This window comes from Scomber japonicus, chromosome 13 (genome assembly GCF_027409825.1).
Source record: "Scomber japonicus isolate fScoJap1 chromosome 13, fScoJap1.pri, whole genome shotgun sequence".
In the NCBI taxonomy this organism is placed as follows: Eukaryota; Metazoa; Chordata; class Actinopteri; order Scombriformes; family Scombridae; genus Scomber; species Scomber japonicus.
Window position 1 is genome coordinate 1,791,204 of NC_070590.1, and position 17,896 is coordinate 1,809,099.

At 47.5% G+C, this 17,896-nt stretch overlaps 2 protein-coding genes across 2 annotated transcripts in view; one reads left to right on the forward strand and one right to left on the reverse strand.

The window, feature by feature from the left end:
• Positions 1 to 17,896, reverse strand: part of LOC128371068 (ribonuclease kappa-B) — a 112,540-nt gene that overhangs the window by 60,991 nt on the left and 33,653 nt on the right. The gene's annotated exons all lie outside the window — the stretch shown is intronic.
• nup98 (nucleoporin 98 and 96 precursor) overlaps positions 1 to 17,896 on the forward strand; it is a 41,495-nt gene that overhangs the window by 22,362 nt on the left and 1,237 nt on the right. The window contains 14 exon segments of the mRNA XM_053331273.1: positions 1 to 156; positions 4,452 to 4,691; positions 5,366 to 5,498; positions 6,376 to 6,623; positions 8,177 to 8,352; positions 8,707 to 8,969; positions 9,992 to 10,267; positions 11,063 to 11,220; positions 11,764 to 11,904; positions 12,645 to 12,784; positions 13,784 to 14,005; positions 14,472 to 14,713; positions 14,915 to 15,069; positions 16,663 to 16,774. The exon segment at positions 1 to 156 is cut by the window's left edge and continues 8 nt beyond it. Coding sequence (XP_053187248.1) covers positions 1 to 156; positions 4,452 to 4,691; positions 5,366 to 5,498; positions 6,376 to 6,623; positions 8,177 to 8,352; positions 8,707 to 8,969; positions 9,992 to 10,267; positions 11,063 to 11,220; positions 11,764 to 11,904; positions 12,645 to 12,784; positions 13,784 to 14,005; positions 14,472 to 14,713; positions 14,915 to 15,069; positions 16,663 to 16,774 — 2,662 coding nt within the window.

Consider the following 17,896-nt stretch of genomic DNA (forward strand, 5'->3'; position numbering starts at 1 on the left):
CATTTCTCTAAGTACGGCCTCCAGGACTCGGACGAGGAAGACGACGTCCCTCCCAAAGCCGACCCCAAGAAGCTGAAGACGATGATGTCACTTCCTCCCTCCAGGCTGCAGCAGACACTTCCTGCCTCCCAGCAGCAGATGGCGCCACAGGCACAGGTAGAGCTGCCTGCGCCCACCTACACTCTTCATCCTCCTCTTCATCATCCTCCTCCTCCTCATCCTCACTGACATCATTAAAGGAGCCTGTTGTAGTTTATTAGACTTCAGCTGCTAAAGTGTCGTTGTCGTCCTTCCTTCCTTCCTTCCTTCCTTCCGTCTGTACTTCCTCCATCCCCCTTTCCTTCCCTCCTTCCTCCCTTCTTTCCTTCCCTCACTCCCTTCCTTCCTTCCTCCCTCCTTCTCTCTTTCCTCTGTCCTTCTTTCCTACCGTTCTTTCTTCCTCCTTTCCTTTCCTACCTTCTTCCTTCCTCCCTCCCTTCTTCCTTTTCTCCCTCCCTCCCTCCCTCCTTTCTGCCAAATCTAGAGATGTTCTCACTCTTAAAGTCTTAAATTAGTTTATTAGCCAGATATTTATTCTTTAACCCTTCGTGTCGTCCTCCCGGGGTCAAATTGACCCCGTCTTATTCTTTCCTCCCTTCCTTCCTTCCTTCCTTCCATCCATCTGTACTTCCTCCATCCCCCTTTCCTTCCCACCTTCCCTTCCTTCCCTCTTTCCCTTCCTTCCTTCCTCCTTTCCCTCCCTCTCTCCCTTCCCTCCTTCCTCCTTTCCCTCCCTCTTTTCCTTCTTCCTTCCTTCCTTCCTTCCTTCCTCCTTCCCTCCTTTCCTTCCTTGCTTTCCTTTCCTCCCTTCCTCTCTCCCTCCCTTCCTTCTTTCCTCCCTCCCTTCCTCCCTCCCTCCCTTCCTCCTTTCCTTTCCTCCCTCCCTCCTTCCTTCCTTTCTTCATCCCTCCCTCCCTTTCTCCCTCCCTTCCTCCCTTCCTTGACTCGAGGACTAACAGGAGGGTTAAGGGTGTGAAAACCTCCTGAAGCTGGAGTTTAATGATCACCCCAAAAAAGTAAAAGCTCAGTTTTTATGAAGTTTTGAAGCGAAGCCTTAAAAGAAGAGAAGCATCGAATGTTTCTCTTCTTTCTTCTTATTAATGAGACAGTTTGCAGCTCGGATCACCGATAAAAGATCAATACCTGATCAGCTGATATCTGTTCTTAGTTCTGGTTTGTTCAAGTTTGACTTTTTTTTCTTTCATGTTGCACTTTTATTTTTATTTTTTAAACTGTCGAAACATTTAATTTTTCAGCACAAACTAAAAGTCGAACTCATTTTTAACCCTTACATACGAATTAAAAGCCTCATAAACCATAATTATACATCTTTAAAGTCTCATTTTTGTCCTTAAATGTCCAGAAATATTCTTAAAATTACACATTTTTGCACACAGACGGTGTTAAAGGTTTAAAGTGAAGCCTAATATTAAAATATAGTTGCATCATCACTTTACTTAAATTAACAGAAATTATATTATGACCTCATTTTAAATATCTGGTGGTTTAAAATGTGGCACGAAATATAAAATAAAGACTTCAACTCAGTCAGAATATTTTTTGCACACAGACGGTGTTAAAGGTTTGAAGTGAATCCTAAATATTCAAATTTAGTGGCATCATCACTTTCATTAGATAATTATGACGTCATGATTTCATTTTAATTAACGTGAGATCATGATGTCTGATGTTTGTTCTGGTGGGTTTAAAATGTGGCACGAAATATAAAAGACTTCAACTCTCAGTCAGAGTATGATCAGTAATGAAAGAGTTAATCAATCAATCAATCACATAAAGGGTTAAATATTCAGTTATAAGATGAAGACGATGAAGACGAGGAAGACGAGGAGAAACTCTTCATCAATGTTCAGTTTACAGCTTTTATAATTAATTTAATTTAATGCTCAGCAGCAGTTTTTTGACTTCAGTCTAAACCAGGGGAGTCAAACATGCGGCCCGTGGGCCAGAATCGGCCCGCCGAGGGGTCCAAACCGGCCCACGTAAATGATTAATTAGTTTAATAGGAAACCTGTCAGTTAATCATGGTATTGATTATTGATGATGTCATCTGTTTGTGTTTGTGTTTAAAGTTAAATTACACTAAATATAGTTTTTACTCTGCATCCACTGCTGCTTACACACACACACACACACACAGAAACACACACACAGAAACACACACACAGAAACACACACACACAGAAACACACACACACAGAAACACACTCACACAGAAACACACACACACACAGAAACACACACACAGAAACACACACACAGAAACACACACACACACACAGAAACACACACACACACAGAAACACACACACACACAGAAACACACACACACACAGAAACACACACACACAGAAACTCAGAAACACACACTTTGCTGTTTGGTCTGGTTTGTGTTTTGTTCTCAGATTATATCGTCTGTCTGTCTGTATGTTTTATTTTATTATTTTATTTTAATGAACTTCTTTTTGTTTTTTTCTTTGAGCAGAAAAAATAAAAAATAAACTTTTAAATCTGCTGTTTGAGTTAAAAAGTTTAAAAGTTTGAAGCAGCTGAAACGTCTCCAGCTTTAACGTGTGTGTATTAAACTAATAAAGTTAAAATGAATTTTAACCTTTTTGTCTGAAAAGTTTCTATAAAAACTACTTTAGATAAAAAGCTGCTGAATTAACGTCCGAAACCAGTTTAATCAGGAGGAAAGGTTTTACAGTAACCATAGTAACCAGTGTCCCTGTTAACCACAATAGTCCCCGTTAACCCCCGGTGTAACCGGTGTCCCCGTTAACCCCCGGTGTAACCGGTGTCCCCGTTAACCCCCAGTGTAACCAGTGTCGGGTTATTTAGCTTTTATTAATCACATTTCTGTCGTTAACACTGTTGCATCTGTGTAGCCGTAGTTTAGCACCACCGCTGGTTAACGGCGGTATTGCACCCGAATAAAAAGCTCAGTTCATTAGAAGCAGAAGTGTTTATTAAAAACCATCATAAAGACAAAAGTCAAAAGTGTCCATTTGTCTTCCGACTCTCCTTCCAGGGATTATAGTTTTGGTATTAGCTCAGATGGTGTGTAGACGGACTGCAGTCAGTATAATTATTATTTATTATAAACAACCATCGAACACAGTGAAGCTCACTGGCTTTTATTAAAGGTAATTGTTCATCCAATTCAAATCACTGCAGGCCGATAGATTTTATGTAACTAACTAAGTTAGCTAGTTTAGTCCAGTGGTTCCCAACCTAGGGGTGGGGCCCCTCCAAAGGGTCAGCAGATAAATGTGAGGGCTGCTGAGATGATTAATGGGAAAGAAGAAAAAACAAAGTTCTGATTCACAAATGTGTTTTCAGTTTTTGGACTTTTTCTCTAATCTTTGATTTTTGCTGAAATATTGGATCATTTGAACATTTATTGAAATGAAAGCATGTGAGAAGTTTAGTTGGTGGAGCTGTTACTAGTACCTCTAACTGTACTACAGTAAAGTACTAGTACCTCTAACTGTACTACGGTAAAGTACTAGTACCTCTAACTGTACTGCAGTAAAGTACTAGTACCTCTAACTGTACTGCGGTAAAGTACTAGTACCTCTAACTGTACTACGGTAAAGTACAAGTACCTCTAACTGTACTGCAGTAAAGTACAAGTACCTCTAACTGTACTGCAGTAAAGTACAAGTACCTCTAACTGTACTGCAGTAAAGTACAAGTACCTCTAACTGTACTGCAGTAAAGTACAAGTACCTCTAACTGTACTGCAGTAAAGTACAAGTACCTCTAACTGTACTGCAGTAAAGTACAAGTACCTCTAACTGTACTGCAGTAAAGTACAAGTACCTCTAACTGTACTGCAGTAAAGTACAAGTACCTCTAACTGTACTGCAGTAAAGTACAAGTACCTCTAACTGTACTGCAGTAAAGTACAAGTACCTCTAACTGTACTGCAGTAAAGTACAAGTACCTCTAACTGTACTGCAGTAAAGTACAAGTACCTCTAACTGTACTGCAGTAAAGTACAAGTACCTCTAACTGTACTGCAGTAAAGTACAAGTACCTCTAACTGTACTGCAGTAAAGTACAAGTACCTCTAACTGTACTGCAGTAAAGTACAAGTACCTCTAACTGTACTGCAGTAAAGTACAAGTACCTCTAACTGTACTGCAGTAAAGTACAAGTACCTCTAACTGTACTGCAGTAAAGTACAAGTACCTCTAACTGTACTGCAGTCAAGTACAAGTACCTCTAACTGTACTGCAGTCAAGTACAAGTACCTCTAACTGTACTGCAGTCAAGTACAAGTACCTCTAACTGTACTGCAGTCAAGTACAAGTACCTCTAACTGTACTGCAGTCGAGTACTAGTAGTGTGTTGCATTGTGGGTAATGTAGTTGTCTCTCTCTCTTCAGTCCACCGTCGTCGTGGATCTTCCCGGCAGCATGGCGGAGTTGGACAGCGACATGGCCGACATCACCCAGAGCTTCCCGACAGAGAGCATGCTGGGAGGCGAGGAGGATAGCGAGCTGGCGGTCGCCGCGGAAACGGCAGCGGCGGCGAAGCTCGGAGGTTTGATCTCTGCGGAGAACGACGTCATCGCTACGTCCGGCCACATCGCATCGTCGCTGGGCATCAACCCTCACACCCTGCAGGTACACACACACACACTCTCTCTTCTCTCCTTCCTTCCTTCCTTCCTTCCTTCCTTCCTTCCTTCCTTCCTTCCTTTCTCCCTTCATTCCTTCCTTCCTTCCCTCCTTCCCTCCTTCCCCCCTTCCTTCCTCCCTTCATTCCTTCCTCCCTTCATTCCTTTCTCCTTTCCTTCTGTCCTTCCTTCCTTATTTCCTTCCTTCCTTCCTTCCTTCCTTCCTTCCTTCCTTCCTTATTTCCTTCCTTCCTTCCTTCCTCCCTTTCCTTCTGTCCTTCCTTGCTTCCTTCTGTCCTTCCTTCCTTCTGTCCTCCCTTCCTTCCTCCCTTTCTTCTTTCCTTCCTTGCTTCCTTCTGTCCTCCCTTCCTTCCTCCCTTTCTTCTTTCCTTCCTTGCTTCCTTCTGTCCTCCCTTCCTTCCTCCCTTTCTTCTTTCCTTCTTTGCTCCCTTGCTTCCTTCTGTCCTCCCTTCTTTCCTTCCTTCTTTCCTCCCTCTCTTCTTTCCGTCCTTGCTCCCTTGCTTCCTTCTTTCCGTCCTTGCTCCCTTCCTTCCTTCTTTCCTCCCTTCCTTCCTTCCTTCCATCTTTTTAATAATCCTCTTAAATGAGTTTGATCCTTCTGCTCTGATGATGTCACTGCGTCAGACCGCCACAATAAAGCGCTTTCCTTCCTGTTGTTAGATCATGAAGGCGTCTCTGTTCGCTGAGGATGAGGAGGAGAGCGACATGTTCCAGGATCAGGGAGCGATGAAGATCTCTGCCGAGGTTTCGTCTCCTCGTCTCGTCGTGCCGGGAGCTCAGAGCCGACCGTCCGGTAGGAAACTCAAACGTCCACTTCCTGAAACCCTAGAAAGACTCGTCATGTGGTTCCTGATCTCCATGACCCTAATATATTCTCTCTAAATGGATTAACCCTCCTGTTGTCCTCGAGTCAAGGAAGGGAGGGAGGAAGGAAGGATGGAAGGATGGAAGGAAGGAAAGGAGGGAGGAAATAAGTAGGGAGGAAGGAAGGGAGGAAAGGGAAGGAAGGTGGGAGGGTAGGAAGGTAGGTGGGAGGGTAGGAAGGTAGGTGGGAGGGAGGAGGGAGGGAGGGTGGGAAAGAAGGGAGGGAGGAAAGGAAGGAAGGACGGAGGGAGGAAAGGAAGGAAGGACGGAGGGAGAAAAGGAAGGAAGGAAGGAAGGGAGGAAGAGGGAAGGAAAGGAGGGAGGAAGAGGGAAGGAAAGGAGGAAGAAGGAAGGAAAGGAGGGAGGAAGGAAGGGAGGAAAGGGAAGGGAGGGAAGAAAGAAGGACAGAAGGAAGGAAGGACAGAGGGAAGGAAAGAAAGAAGAGAGGAAGGAAGGAAGGAAGGAAAGACAGAGGGAAGGAAAGAAGGACAGAGGGAAGGGAGGAAGGAAAGAAGGAACAGTCAAAACAGACCGGGTTAATTTGACCCGGGAGGACGACATGAAAGTTAAAAGATGAATTGTAGTTTTTATGACAGTAAAGACGAATGTTCCTCACTCTTAACACACCTGATGATGATGATGATGATGAGGATGATGAGGATGATGATGATGATGATGATGATGATGAGGATGATGAGGATGATGATGATGATGATGATTAATTCATTATAAAGCAGCTGAAGCTTCTCAAAGACGACTGGCCCAGAAGCTGATATCTAACATTTCTCTCTCTGGTCTCTCTGCAGTCGGGGGTCTCCTTCAGGCTCGCTTCACGTCGGGTCTCCTCTCTCAGCTCTCAGAGTCTCCTCGCGCTCCTCCTCTCTCGTCTCCGGCCGCCGTCGAGTCGTCGCGGTCGCTCCACTGGACGGGACCCGGCTCCTCCTCTTCCTCCTTCCTGCTGCCATCCAGACCCGCGGAGCCGACCGTCAGGACGGTGGGGGTCCGGCGGCTGGGCGGCCCCGTGGCCCTCAAAGAGTCCGTCACTCAGGGGAAGGTCGGTACTCTGAAACTAGCATTAAAATGTCTGAACTGTGGGAGTTAAGGTGTTAAATTAGGTCAGGGTGTAATTATGATGGTTAAAGTAGTAACTATGGCAACTGATGCTCCTGCTGATGGTTAAAGTAGTAACTATGGCAACTGATGCTCCTGCATGATGGTTAAAGTAGTAACTATGGCAACTGATGCTCCTGCTGATAGTTAAAGTAGTAACTATGGCAACTGATGCTCCTGCTGATAGTTAAAGTAGTAACTATCAGGCTTTACATCGTTCTGATCGAACGATATTTAGCATTTTATATAATCAGTGAGATCGGCTGTAATGTCTTAATTGGCCGATCCGATCAACGTCGTCATGTTGAAGCTTTTTGCAGATGCTCGTTGCATAGATTACAGATGGTTTGTGTTTTATCTTATTTACTCTGAAGAAGTTCCACCACCGACATGTTTCTTGAATCATGAGCTGTCGGACAAACATGTGGCTGTTGTGGGCAGACAGATAAAACACTAAAGAACGTTGTGGGGAAGCATCTGCAAAATGTTTCAACTCCACAAATGTACCTGGAGGGAACACGAGGAGGAGACAAAGAAGACGTGATCGGATCGCTGATCGGTTTATTTAAACTCACTGATCGGCCCCAAAAATCCTGATCGTGTAAAGCCTAGTAACTATGGTAACTGATGATGCTCCTCCTGATGGTTAAAGTAGTAACTATGGTAACTGATGATGCTCCTCCTGATGGTTAAAGTAGTAACTATGGTAACTGATGATGCTCCTCCTGATGGTTAAAGTGGTAACTATGGTAACTGATGCTCCTGCTGATGGTTAAAGTGGTAACTATGGTAACTGATGCTCCTGCTGATGGTTAAAGTGATAACTATGGTAACATGCTCCTGCTGATGGTTAAAGTAGTAACTATGGTAACATGCTCCTGCTGATGGTTAAAGTGGTAACTATGGTAACTGATGATGCTCCTGCTGATCGTTAAAGTGGTAACTATGGTAACTGATGATGCTCCTTCTGATAGCTAAAGTGGTAACTATAGTAACATGTTCCTGCTGATGGTTAAAGTGGTAACTATGGTAACTGATGCTCCTGCTGATGGTTAAAGTAGTAACTATGGTAACTGATGCTCCTGCTGATGGTTAAAGTAGTAACTATGGTAACATGCTCCTGCTGATCGTTAAAGTGGTAACTATGGTAACTGATGATGCTCCTGCTGATGGTTAAAGTGGTAACTATGGTAACTGATGCTCCTGCTGAGGGTTAAAGTGGTAACTATGGTAACTGATGATGCTCGTGGTGATTAAAGTGGTAACTATGGTAACTGATGATGCTCCTGTTGATGGGTAAAGTAGTAACTATGGTAACTGATGCTCCTGCTGATGGTTAAAGTAGTAACTATGGTAACATGCTCCTGCTGATCGTTAAAGTGGTAACTATGGTAACTGATGCTGCTCCTGCTGATGGTTAAAGTGGTAACTATGGTAACTGATGATACTCCTGCTGATGGTTAAAGTGGTAACTATGGTAACGTGCTCCTCCTGCAGGGCGGGCTGCTGATGGACGCTGGGCTCTACGTGGGCCGGTCCTTCCGGGTGGGTTGGGGTCCCGGCTGGACGCTGGCGCACTGCGGACACAAACTCAGCTCAACCTCTAAACACCTCGACCAAGAAATGAACAAGACCGACTTCAGCTTCCTGCCCAAACCTGCCAAGAACAAACCGTAAGACACACACGCAGAGACACAGAGATACACACATACACACACACTCAGAGAGATACACACGAGAGATACACACACACACACACACACACAGAGAGACACACACACACTCACAGAGATACACACACACACACACACACACACACAGAGACACACACACACACAGAGACACACACACACACAGAGACACACACACACACAGATACACACACACACACACACACAGATATACACACACACACAAAGACACACACACTCACACACACACACACACACAGATATACACACACACACAAAGACACACACACACAGAGCAGTATGGCTGCGTCTGATTGGCTGCTCTCCCTCCTGCAGGCTGGCTGAGAGTCCTTATAAGGTGGTGCTGGAGCAGCTGGAGGGTCTGGAGCCTCCGGGAGGGAAGCTGAGTGAGGAAGAGGAGGAGGATGAAGAGCAGAGCCGAGTGTTCCTGCAGCGCCCCCTAGAGATCTGTCTGAAGCACAGCATCGTGAGCACCGACGGCTCCACGTGTCCGCTGGTCCAACCCAAACCCGGCGTCTCCGCTCTGCACGAGTACGCTGACTGGATCCTGCAGCTCAGCACCGAGCAGCCACACGACCGTAAGAACAGCTGCTTCCTTCCTTTCCTTTCCTTTCCTTCCTTACTTCCTTCCTTCCTCTCTTCCATCCTGCAGCTCAGCGCACAGCAGGCACGCGACCGTAAGAGACACTGCTTCCTTCCTTCTGTCCTTTCCTTCCTTACTTCCTTCCTTCTGTCCTGCAGCTCAGCACAGAGCAGCCACACGACCGTAAGAGACACTGCTTCCTTCCTTCCTTCCTTACTTCCTTACTTACTTCCTTCCTTCCTTCTTTCTGTCCTTCCTTCCTTCCTTCCTTCCTTCCTTCCTTCCTCCCTCCCTCCCTCCCTCCCTCCTGCAGCTCAGCTCACAGCAGGCACACGACCGTAAGAACCAGCTCCTTACTTCCTTTCCTTCCTTTCCTTCCTTACTTCCTTCCTTCCTCCCTCCCTCCTGCAGCTCAGCACAGAGCAGCCACACGACCGTAAGAACCACACCTCCTTACTTCCTTCTGTCCTTTCCTTCCTTCCTTTCTTCCTTCCTCCCTCCTACACCTCAGCTCACAGCAGCCACACGACCGTAAGAGACACTGCTTCCTTCCTTCCTTCCTTCTGTCCTTTCTCCCTTTCCTTCCTTCCTTCTGTCCTTTCTCCCTTTCCTCCCTTCCTTTCGTCCTTCCTCCCTTCCTTTCGTCCTTTCGTCCTTCCTCCCTTCCTTCCTTCCTTCCTCCTTTCCTTCTATCCTTCCTTTCTCCCTTCCTTCCTTCCTTCCTTCCTTCCTTCCTCCATCCCCCTTTCCTTCTGTCCTTCCGTCCTCCTTTTCTTCCTTCCTTCCTTTCTTCTTTCCTTCCTTGCTCTGTTTCTTCCTTCCTCCCTTCCTTCCTTTTTTCCTTCCTTGCTCCCTTTCTTCCTTCTTTCCTCCCTTCCTTTCTTCCTTGCCTCCTTCCTTCCATCTTTTTAATAATGACACATGAGATCAGATCGAGCTGTATTTGGCCTTTTAAATGAGTTAAATGATGAGATGATTAAACTGTCCCCCCCCCCCCCCCCCCCCTCTCTCCTGCAGCCCTGCTGGGTTACTGGGCCGAGGTCTGGACCCTGTGTGAGGCCTTGTGGGGCCGGTTGGGCCCCGCGGACCAGGAGCCAGATGTTGAGCCTCCCAGCGAGTATCAGCAGCAGCTGGAGAGGAGGCGAACCTTCTCCGCCTGGCTCTCCCGCGGCGCCACCTGCAGGGTGGAGGAGGAAGTGGCGCTGGCGGGGAAAGGCCGACACACAGACGCCATCTTCAGCTACCTGACAGGAAACCGCATCAGTGAGGCGTGTCGGCTCGCCCAGAGGGAAGGTGAGGAAGAGGAGGAGGAGGAGGAGGAGGAGAGGAAGGAGGAGTTCATACTGACTATTAACCCTCCTGTCGTCCTCCCCGGTCAAATTGACCCGTCTGTTTTGACTGTTCCTTCTTTCCTTCCTTCCATCTGTCCTCCCTCCATCCCCCTTTCTTCTTTCCTTCTTTCCTCCTTCCCTCCTACCTTCTTTCCTTCCTTACTTCTTTCCTCCATCCTTCTGTCCTTCCTCTTTCCTCCCTCCATCCCCCTTTCTTCTTTCCTTCTTTCCTCCCTCCCACCTAACTTCTTTCCTTCCTTACTTCTTTCCTCCATCCTTCCTTCCTCCCTGCCTTCTTTCCTCCCCCCCCACCTTCCTTCCTTACTTACTTCTTTCCTTTCCTCCCTTTCTTCCTCCCTGCCTTCTTTCTTTTACTCCCTTCCTACCTTCTTTCCTCCCTTCCTCCTACCTTCCTTCCTTACTTACTTCTTTCTTCTTTCTGTCGTTCCTTCCCCTCTCTCTCCTTCCCTCCTTCCTCCCTCCCTCCCTCCCTCCTTTTCTTCCTTCTTCCTCCCTTCCTTCCTCTCTCTCTCCTTCCTTCCTTCCTCCCTGCCTTCTTTCCTTTACTCCCTTCCTCCCCTCCTTCCCTCCTTTTCTTCCTTCTTCCTCCCTTCCTTCCTTGACTGGAACACAACAGGAGGGTTAAGAGATGTCTTCTAAATGCTTGAACGTATTCAGAAGTATTAAACTGATGTTTCCTGCAGACATGAAGTGAAGTCTGAGCTCAGATGTTGAACCTCTTGTCTCTCGTCTCTAGGAGACCACCGTCTGTCTCTGCTGCTGTCTCAGGCGATGGGTTCTCAGTACAGTCGAGACCTTTTAGCTCTTCAGCTCGCCGACTGGAACCGCATGCAGTCCGACAGCTACCTGACCGAGGAGAGGCTCCGCATCTTCACGCTGCTCGCCGGCAAACCCGTAAGAATAAAAACACAACACCGAACTCTAGATTCACAGAGAGGAAGGAGATGAAGGAGCTAGTGAAGGAGGTAGTGAAGGAGATGATGAAGGAGGTAGTGAAGGAGATAGTGAAGGAGGTAGTGAAGGAGGTAGTGAAGGAGATAGTGAAGGAGGTAGTGAAGGAGATAGTGAGCATTGTGTCTCCTCCTGCAGGTGTGGCAATCCTCTGACTCCGTAGTGAAGGAGGTAGGAGATAGTGAAGGAGATAAGGAGCTAGTGAAGGAGATGAGGAGCTAGTGAAGTAGGTAGTGAAGGAGATAAGGAGCTAGTGAAGGAGATAAGGAGCTAGTGAAGGAGATGGAGCTAGTGAAGGAGATAAGGAGCCTAGTGAAGGAGATAAGGAGCCTAGTGAAGGAGATAAGGAGATAGTGAGCTTTGTGCTTCCTCCTGCAGGTGTGGCAGTCCTCTGACTCCGTAGTGAAGGAGGTAGGAGGTAGTGAAGGAGATAAGGAGCTAGTGAAGGAGATAAGGAGATAGTGAGCATTGTGCTTCCTCCTGCAGGTGTGGCAGTCCTCTGACTCCGTGGTGAACGTCTGCTCAGAGCTGGACTGGAAGCGCTGCGTGGCCGTTCATCTCTGGTTCATGTTGCCTCCCACCGCCTCCGTAGCCGACGCGCTCGCCAAATACGAAGCCGCCTTCCAGGTAACCAACCCGAACCCTTTCTTCCTTCCTTCCTCCCTTTCTTCCTTCCATCCTTCCTTCCTCGCTCCCTTCCTTCCTCCCTTTCTTCCTTCCATCCTTCCTTCCTCGCTCCCTTCCTCACTCCCTTTCTTCCTTCCGTCCTTCCTCCCATTCTTCCGTCCTTCCTCCCTCCCATTCTTCCGTCCTTCCTCCCTCCCTCCCTTCCTTCCTTCCTCCCTATGTGTTTTGGTTGATGTTCAGTGAGTCAGGTTTGTGTTGTTTCCTTCCTCCCTCCCTCCCTTTCTTCTTTCCTTCCTTCCTCCCTTTCTTCCTTCCTTCCTTCCTTCCTTCCTCCCTCCCTCCTTCCTTCCGTCCTTCCTTCCTTCCTTCCTCCCTTTCTTCCTCCCATTCTTCCGTCCTTCCTCCCTCCCTTCCTTCCTTCCTTCCTTCCTCCCTTTCTCCCTCCCTTCCTTCCTTCCTTCCTCCCTCCCTCCCTCCCTCCCTCCCTCCCTATGTGTTTTGGTTGATGTTCAGTGAGTCAGGTTTGTGTTGTTTCCTTCCTCCCTCCCTTTCTTCTTTCCTTCCTTCCTCCCTTTCTTCCTTCCTTCCTTCCTTCCTTCCTTCCTTCCTTCCTTCCTTCCTTCCTCCCTCCCTTCCGTCCTTCCTTCCTTCCTTCCTCCCTTCCTCCCTTCCTCCCTCCCTCCCTCCCTCCCTATGTCTTTAGTTGATGTTCAGTGAGTCATGTCTGTGTCGTCCTGCAGGGATCGTGTGAGGCGGGGAAGTACGCCTGCGCCCCGCTGCCTCCGTACCTGGAGGAGGAAGAGGAGGAGGAAGAGGAGGGAGAGTCCAGACGGCAGCTGTATGATCTCTGCTTCCACCTGCTCAAACTCTACAGCGACAGGTAGAGTGATCACATGACTCAGCTGAAGGAGAACCGTTAATATCATCAAGAACATAAAACGTTAAAGCTTCAACTGGTCGAATCTGTAGTTGATGCTGTGAGTCTTTAATATCTGAAGGGCTCATGATGTGGTCTAGTTTAAATTTAAAGGGTTAAAATGTGAAAATAAACGTATGAATAACTTCACACATTCTTTTTTTTGTGGACCCAGCATCAAATTTCTGCTTTTAATCCATTTAGAGAGAATATATTAGAGGATTATGGTAAAAATGTCTAAGTGGTGTAACCATAAAAACTTTGGAAGGAAAGAAGGAAAGGAGGGAGGGAGGAAGGATGAAAAGAATGAAGGGAGTGAGGGAGGGAGGAAGGATGAAAAGAATGAAGGGAGTGAGGGAGGGAGGGTGGAAGGAAGGAAGGAAGGAAGGAAGGAATGGAGGGAGGGAGGGAGGAAGGTAGGAAGGTAGGTAGGAAGGAATGGAGGGAGGGAGGGAGGGAGGAAGGTAGGTAGGAAGGAAGGAATGGAGGGAGGGAGGAAGGTAGGAAGAAAAGAATGAAGGGACGGAGGGAGGAAAGTAAGAAGGAAAGGAGGGAGGAAAATAAGAAGGAAGGGAGGGAGGAAAGTAAGAAGGAAGGGAGGGAGGAAAGTAAGAAGGGAGGGAGGAAGGTAGGAAGGAAGAAGGGAGGGAGGAAGGGAAGGAAGGAAAGAAGGGAGGGAGGAAGGGAAGGTAGGAAGGAAGGAACAGAGGGACGAAGGAAGGAAGGAAGAAAAGAATGAAGGGAGGGAGGAAGGAATGACTGAAGGGAGGGAGGGAGGAAGGAAGGAAGAAAAGAATGAAGGGAGGAAGGTAGTTGGGTAGGAAGGGAGGGAGGGAGGAAGGTAAGAAGGAAGGAAGGGAGGGATGAAGGTAGGAAGGAAGGGAGGGATGAAGGAAGGAAGGAAGGAAGGAAGGAAGTTCCCAGCGTTCCCAGTATAACCCCTGACTGGTTTCCCTCCTGCAGACACTACAACCTGCAGCAGCTGTTGGACCCTCTGACGGTGACGTGGGAGCGTCTGGACTACCGGCTCAGTTGGCACCTGTGGGGCGTCCTGCAGGCGCTGCACTACAGTCACCTGAGCGCCCCGCGGCAGGGTCTGCTCCACGCCAGCTACGCCGCGCAGCTGGAGAGCAGCGGACTCTGGCACCTCGCCGTCTTCATCCTGCTGCACATCCCAGACCACACGTAGGAGAGACACACACACACACACACACACACACACACACACAGAGACACACACATCCCAGACCACACGTACGCTACACACACACACACACACACACACGTACGCTACACACACACACACACACATCCCAGACCACACGTAGGATACACACACACACACACACACAGAGAGAGACACACACATCCCAGACCACACGTACGCTACACACACACACACACACGTACGCTACACACACACACACACACATCCCAGACCACACGTAGGATACACACACACACACACACACACAGAGAGACACACACATCCCAGACCACACGTACGCTCAGACACACACACACAGTTAAAATGTTTGATGGTAAAATGTTAGTTGCAGCTCTAAAGTTCACAACGACTCAAAGAATCTTTTTATAGTTAAAATGTTTTAAATAAATAAACTTTGACGTGTTTTCTTCTTCGTGGTTTCAGTCAGCGTGAGCGGGCGGTGCGGGAGCTGCTGACGCTGCACTGCCCCCTGCAGGAGACGCAGGAGTCGCTCCGCCGGCAGCGCTTCCTCACCGAGAAGCTTCTGATCCCCGAGCGCTGGATCCACGAAGCCAAGGCCACCAGAGCCCGCCGCGACGGAGACCGCCACCAGGAGGCGCTGCACCTCTACCGGGCCGGATACTGGAACCAGTGCCACCGCCTGCTCATCCAGCACCTGGCCTCAGGTACCAGTCTGACCACTGCTACTGGTTCCCAGTCTGATCACTGCTACTGGTTACCGGTCTGACCACTGCTACTGGTTACCGGTCTGACCACTGCTACTGGTTACCGGTCTGACCACTGCTACTGGTTACCAGTCTGACCACTGCTACTGCTACTGGTTACCACTGGTCTAATCAGTGTTTGTCCCTCCTGTGCTGCCGTAGATTGCATCATCAACGATAACCACGACTACCTGCTGGAGTTCTTGGAGGGTCTGGCGGTTCCTGAGCACAGCGCCTGCATCCAGGACTGGGACACCGCGGGGGGGGTCTACCTGGACTACATCCGGGTCATCAAGACGCTGCAGGACATCCAGCAGGTACGTTACTGTTACTATATATTACTATTATCATTATTACTATCAGAGGTGGAAAGAGTACGGAAATATTTGACTCAAGTAAAAGTACCACTACTTTGAAGAAATTTTACTTGAGTACAAGTAAAAGTACTGGTCTAAAAATATACTCAAGTAAAAGTAAAAAGTAGCTTGTTAAAAAAATACTTTGAGTAAAAGTTACTTAGTTACTTTTACAACGGGGGTGGGTGAGGGGGGGGGCGGCTGTAGGACAAAGTGATGGCTCATAAATCTCTAACTAGTTGTTTTAATTAAAGATAAAGGTATACATTTACAAATTCAGCTTCAATGACAAAATATGTCGACACACAACATTTAAAACATTTATGGAGATATGTCATTTTAGTGAAGACCATCCCATAAAACATTTTCAAATAACACAACCATTAAATTGAAGGTGGCATAATTGTGGATTCTGTAAACCTGGAGCGATTTTAGACTTTTTTGGGGGATTTTCTTACACCCATAAATTTGATCTCAGCACCCCTAAAAATAAATGATAAACCCTCCATAGTCTCTAAATATTGTGTGGGAAACACTGAATGATTATTGGGGTTTTTTTAAAACACTTGCAGGGCATTGAATGTCAAATTCTCATTAGGAGCTGAGCTCCTCTAAAGCTCTGATCCTAGTCCTACAATCACCCAGGTTTAAACCAACAGTCATACTGCATATCTATGAATCACTATGGGTCAAAGTCACAAGAGCAATAACTTTTCTTTAAATTACCCAAAGAAGACCAAACTTTTAAGTACCCATGTTTAAAAGGCTGTGCCCCTGTGCAGCTTTCGCTCAATTCTCTCATTTCCGACGCTGTCCTTTTCACGTGAACGCATCATGCGCAATGCCTCGTCCTACACGAAGAGTGAGACAGATGACAGCACAACGTCTAATGGACATTTCTTTTAGAGTTTGTTGTGTTGTGTTAGAGTTTATATGTCGCTATGAGAGCTAGCTGCCCGGTGTAACAGGCTGCATGAATGTTAAGTTATTGTATCATGCTGGTTAATGATGCTGTTCGATCCCCTTTGCTTTAAAAAAAACATTCGGCCAACATTTTTTACTCAGTAACGGATGTGATTTAAAGTGTAGCGAAGTACAATACTTCACACAAAACATACTTAAGTAAAAGTAAAAGTACAGATTTTTAAAACTACTTTAAAAAGTACAAATACACAGAAAAGCTACTCAATTACAGTAACGTGAGTAAATGTAATTCGTTACTTTCCACCTCTGATTACTATTATATATTACTAACACGTAGAAGAACAAGGACAGAGCAGCTTTAAGTCCTGCAGATTAATACTTTTAAAGTTTATTTCCGTCACAGGAAGTTAAACCTTTAAACAGTCAGCGAGCTGCAGATAGACTCTTTAACTCTGTAGCAGCAGGATTTAGTTTCTTTTAGGGGACAATAAAACCACTTGAACTGATGAGTTCAGGTGGTTGGTTAGTTGTAAATGTGCCTTGGATCGGTAGAATAGAGGCTTGTGGAAGGTTTATTTATACTACTTGTTTATACTAACCATAACCCCCCCCCCCCCTCCTCCCCCCCAGATGGAGAACACCGGCTACCAGCTGGAGCGTCTCTACACTGATGTGACGTCTCTGTGCAGCAGAATCGAGCTGCTGCCCTGCAGCACCGCCAGAGACCGGCTCGCCCAATCAGGTACGAGCTCAGCATTTTGAGCTTTATTGTTGTTGTTGTGAGTAGGCGTGGGTCGGTTACGGTTTCAAGGTATGAAAAAGTCACGGTTTCAAAACCACTAAAATTTTCCGTCATACCGTTCCTGCGATATGATACAGTCTGTGGGTATGATACAGTCTGTGGTATGATACAGTCTGTGGGTATGATACAGTCTGTGGGTATGATACAGTCTGTGGTATGATACAGTCTGTGGGTATGATACAGTCTGTGGGTATGATACAGTCCGTGGGTATGATACAGTCTGTGGGTATGAGCGGGTTTTTTTTTTTAATGTGACGTCTGGTCAGAGAGAGAGTGGAGGTCCCTCAGGTCGTGTGCAGCTGCAGCGTAAAGTCAACCCCTCCCGTACTCCGGTTGCTGTTTACAAGCAGGTAGCTCTGCAGGCTGTTGCAGCGTGAAGTCCAACCCCTCCCGTACTCCGGTTGCTGTTTACAAGCGGGTAGCTCTGCAGGCTGCTGCAGCGTAAAGTCCAACCCCTCCCGTACTCCGGTTGCTGTTTACAAGCAGGTAGCTCTGCAGGCTGCTGCAGCGTAAAGTCCAACCCCTCCCGTACTCCGGTTGCTGTTTACAAGCAGGTAGCTCTGCAGGCTGTTGCAGCGTGAAGTCCAACCCCTCCCGTACTCCGGTTGCTGTTTACAAGCGGGTAGCTCTGCAGGCTGCTGCAGCGTAAAGTCCAACCCCTCCCGTACTCCGGTTGCTGTTTACAAGCGGGTAGCTCTGCAGGCTGTTGCAGCGTGAAATCCAACCCCTCCCGTACTCCGGTTGCTGTTTACAAGCGGGTAGCTCTGCAGGCTGTTGCAGCGTGAAATCCAACCCCTCCCGTACTCCGGTTGCTGTTTACAAGCAGGTAGCTCTGCAGGCTGTTGCAGCGTGAAGTCCAACCCCTCCCGTACTCCGGTTGCTGTTTACAAGCAGGTAGCTCTGCAGGCTGTACGACGGCTGAAGGAGGCGAGCCCCCCAAACTTTCCCCTCCGTCTAAAAGCACCAAGTCGGCTGTATTTATACTTCAGCTACCGTAAAAAGACAGACGGCCGCGGCTCGGAGGGAAAAGGTAACGGACAGTAGCAGCACGAGGAGGAAATA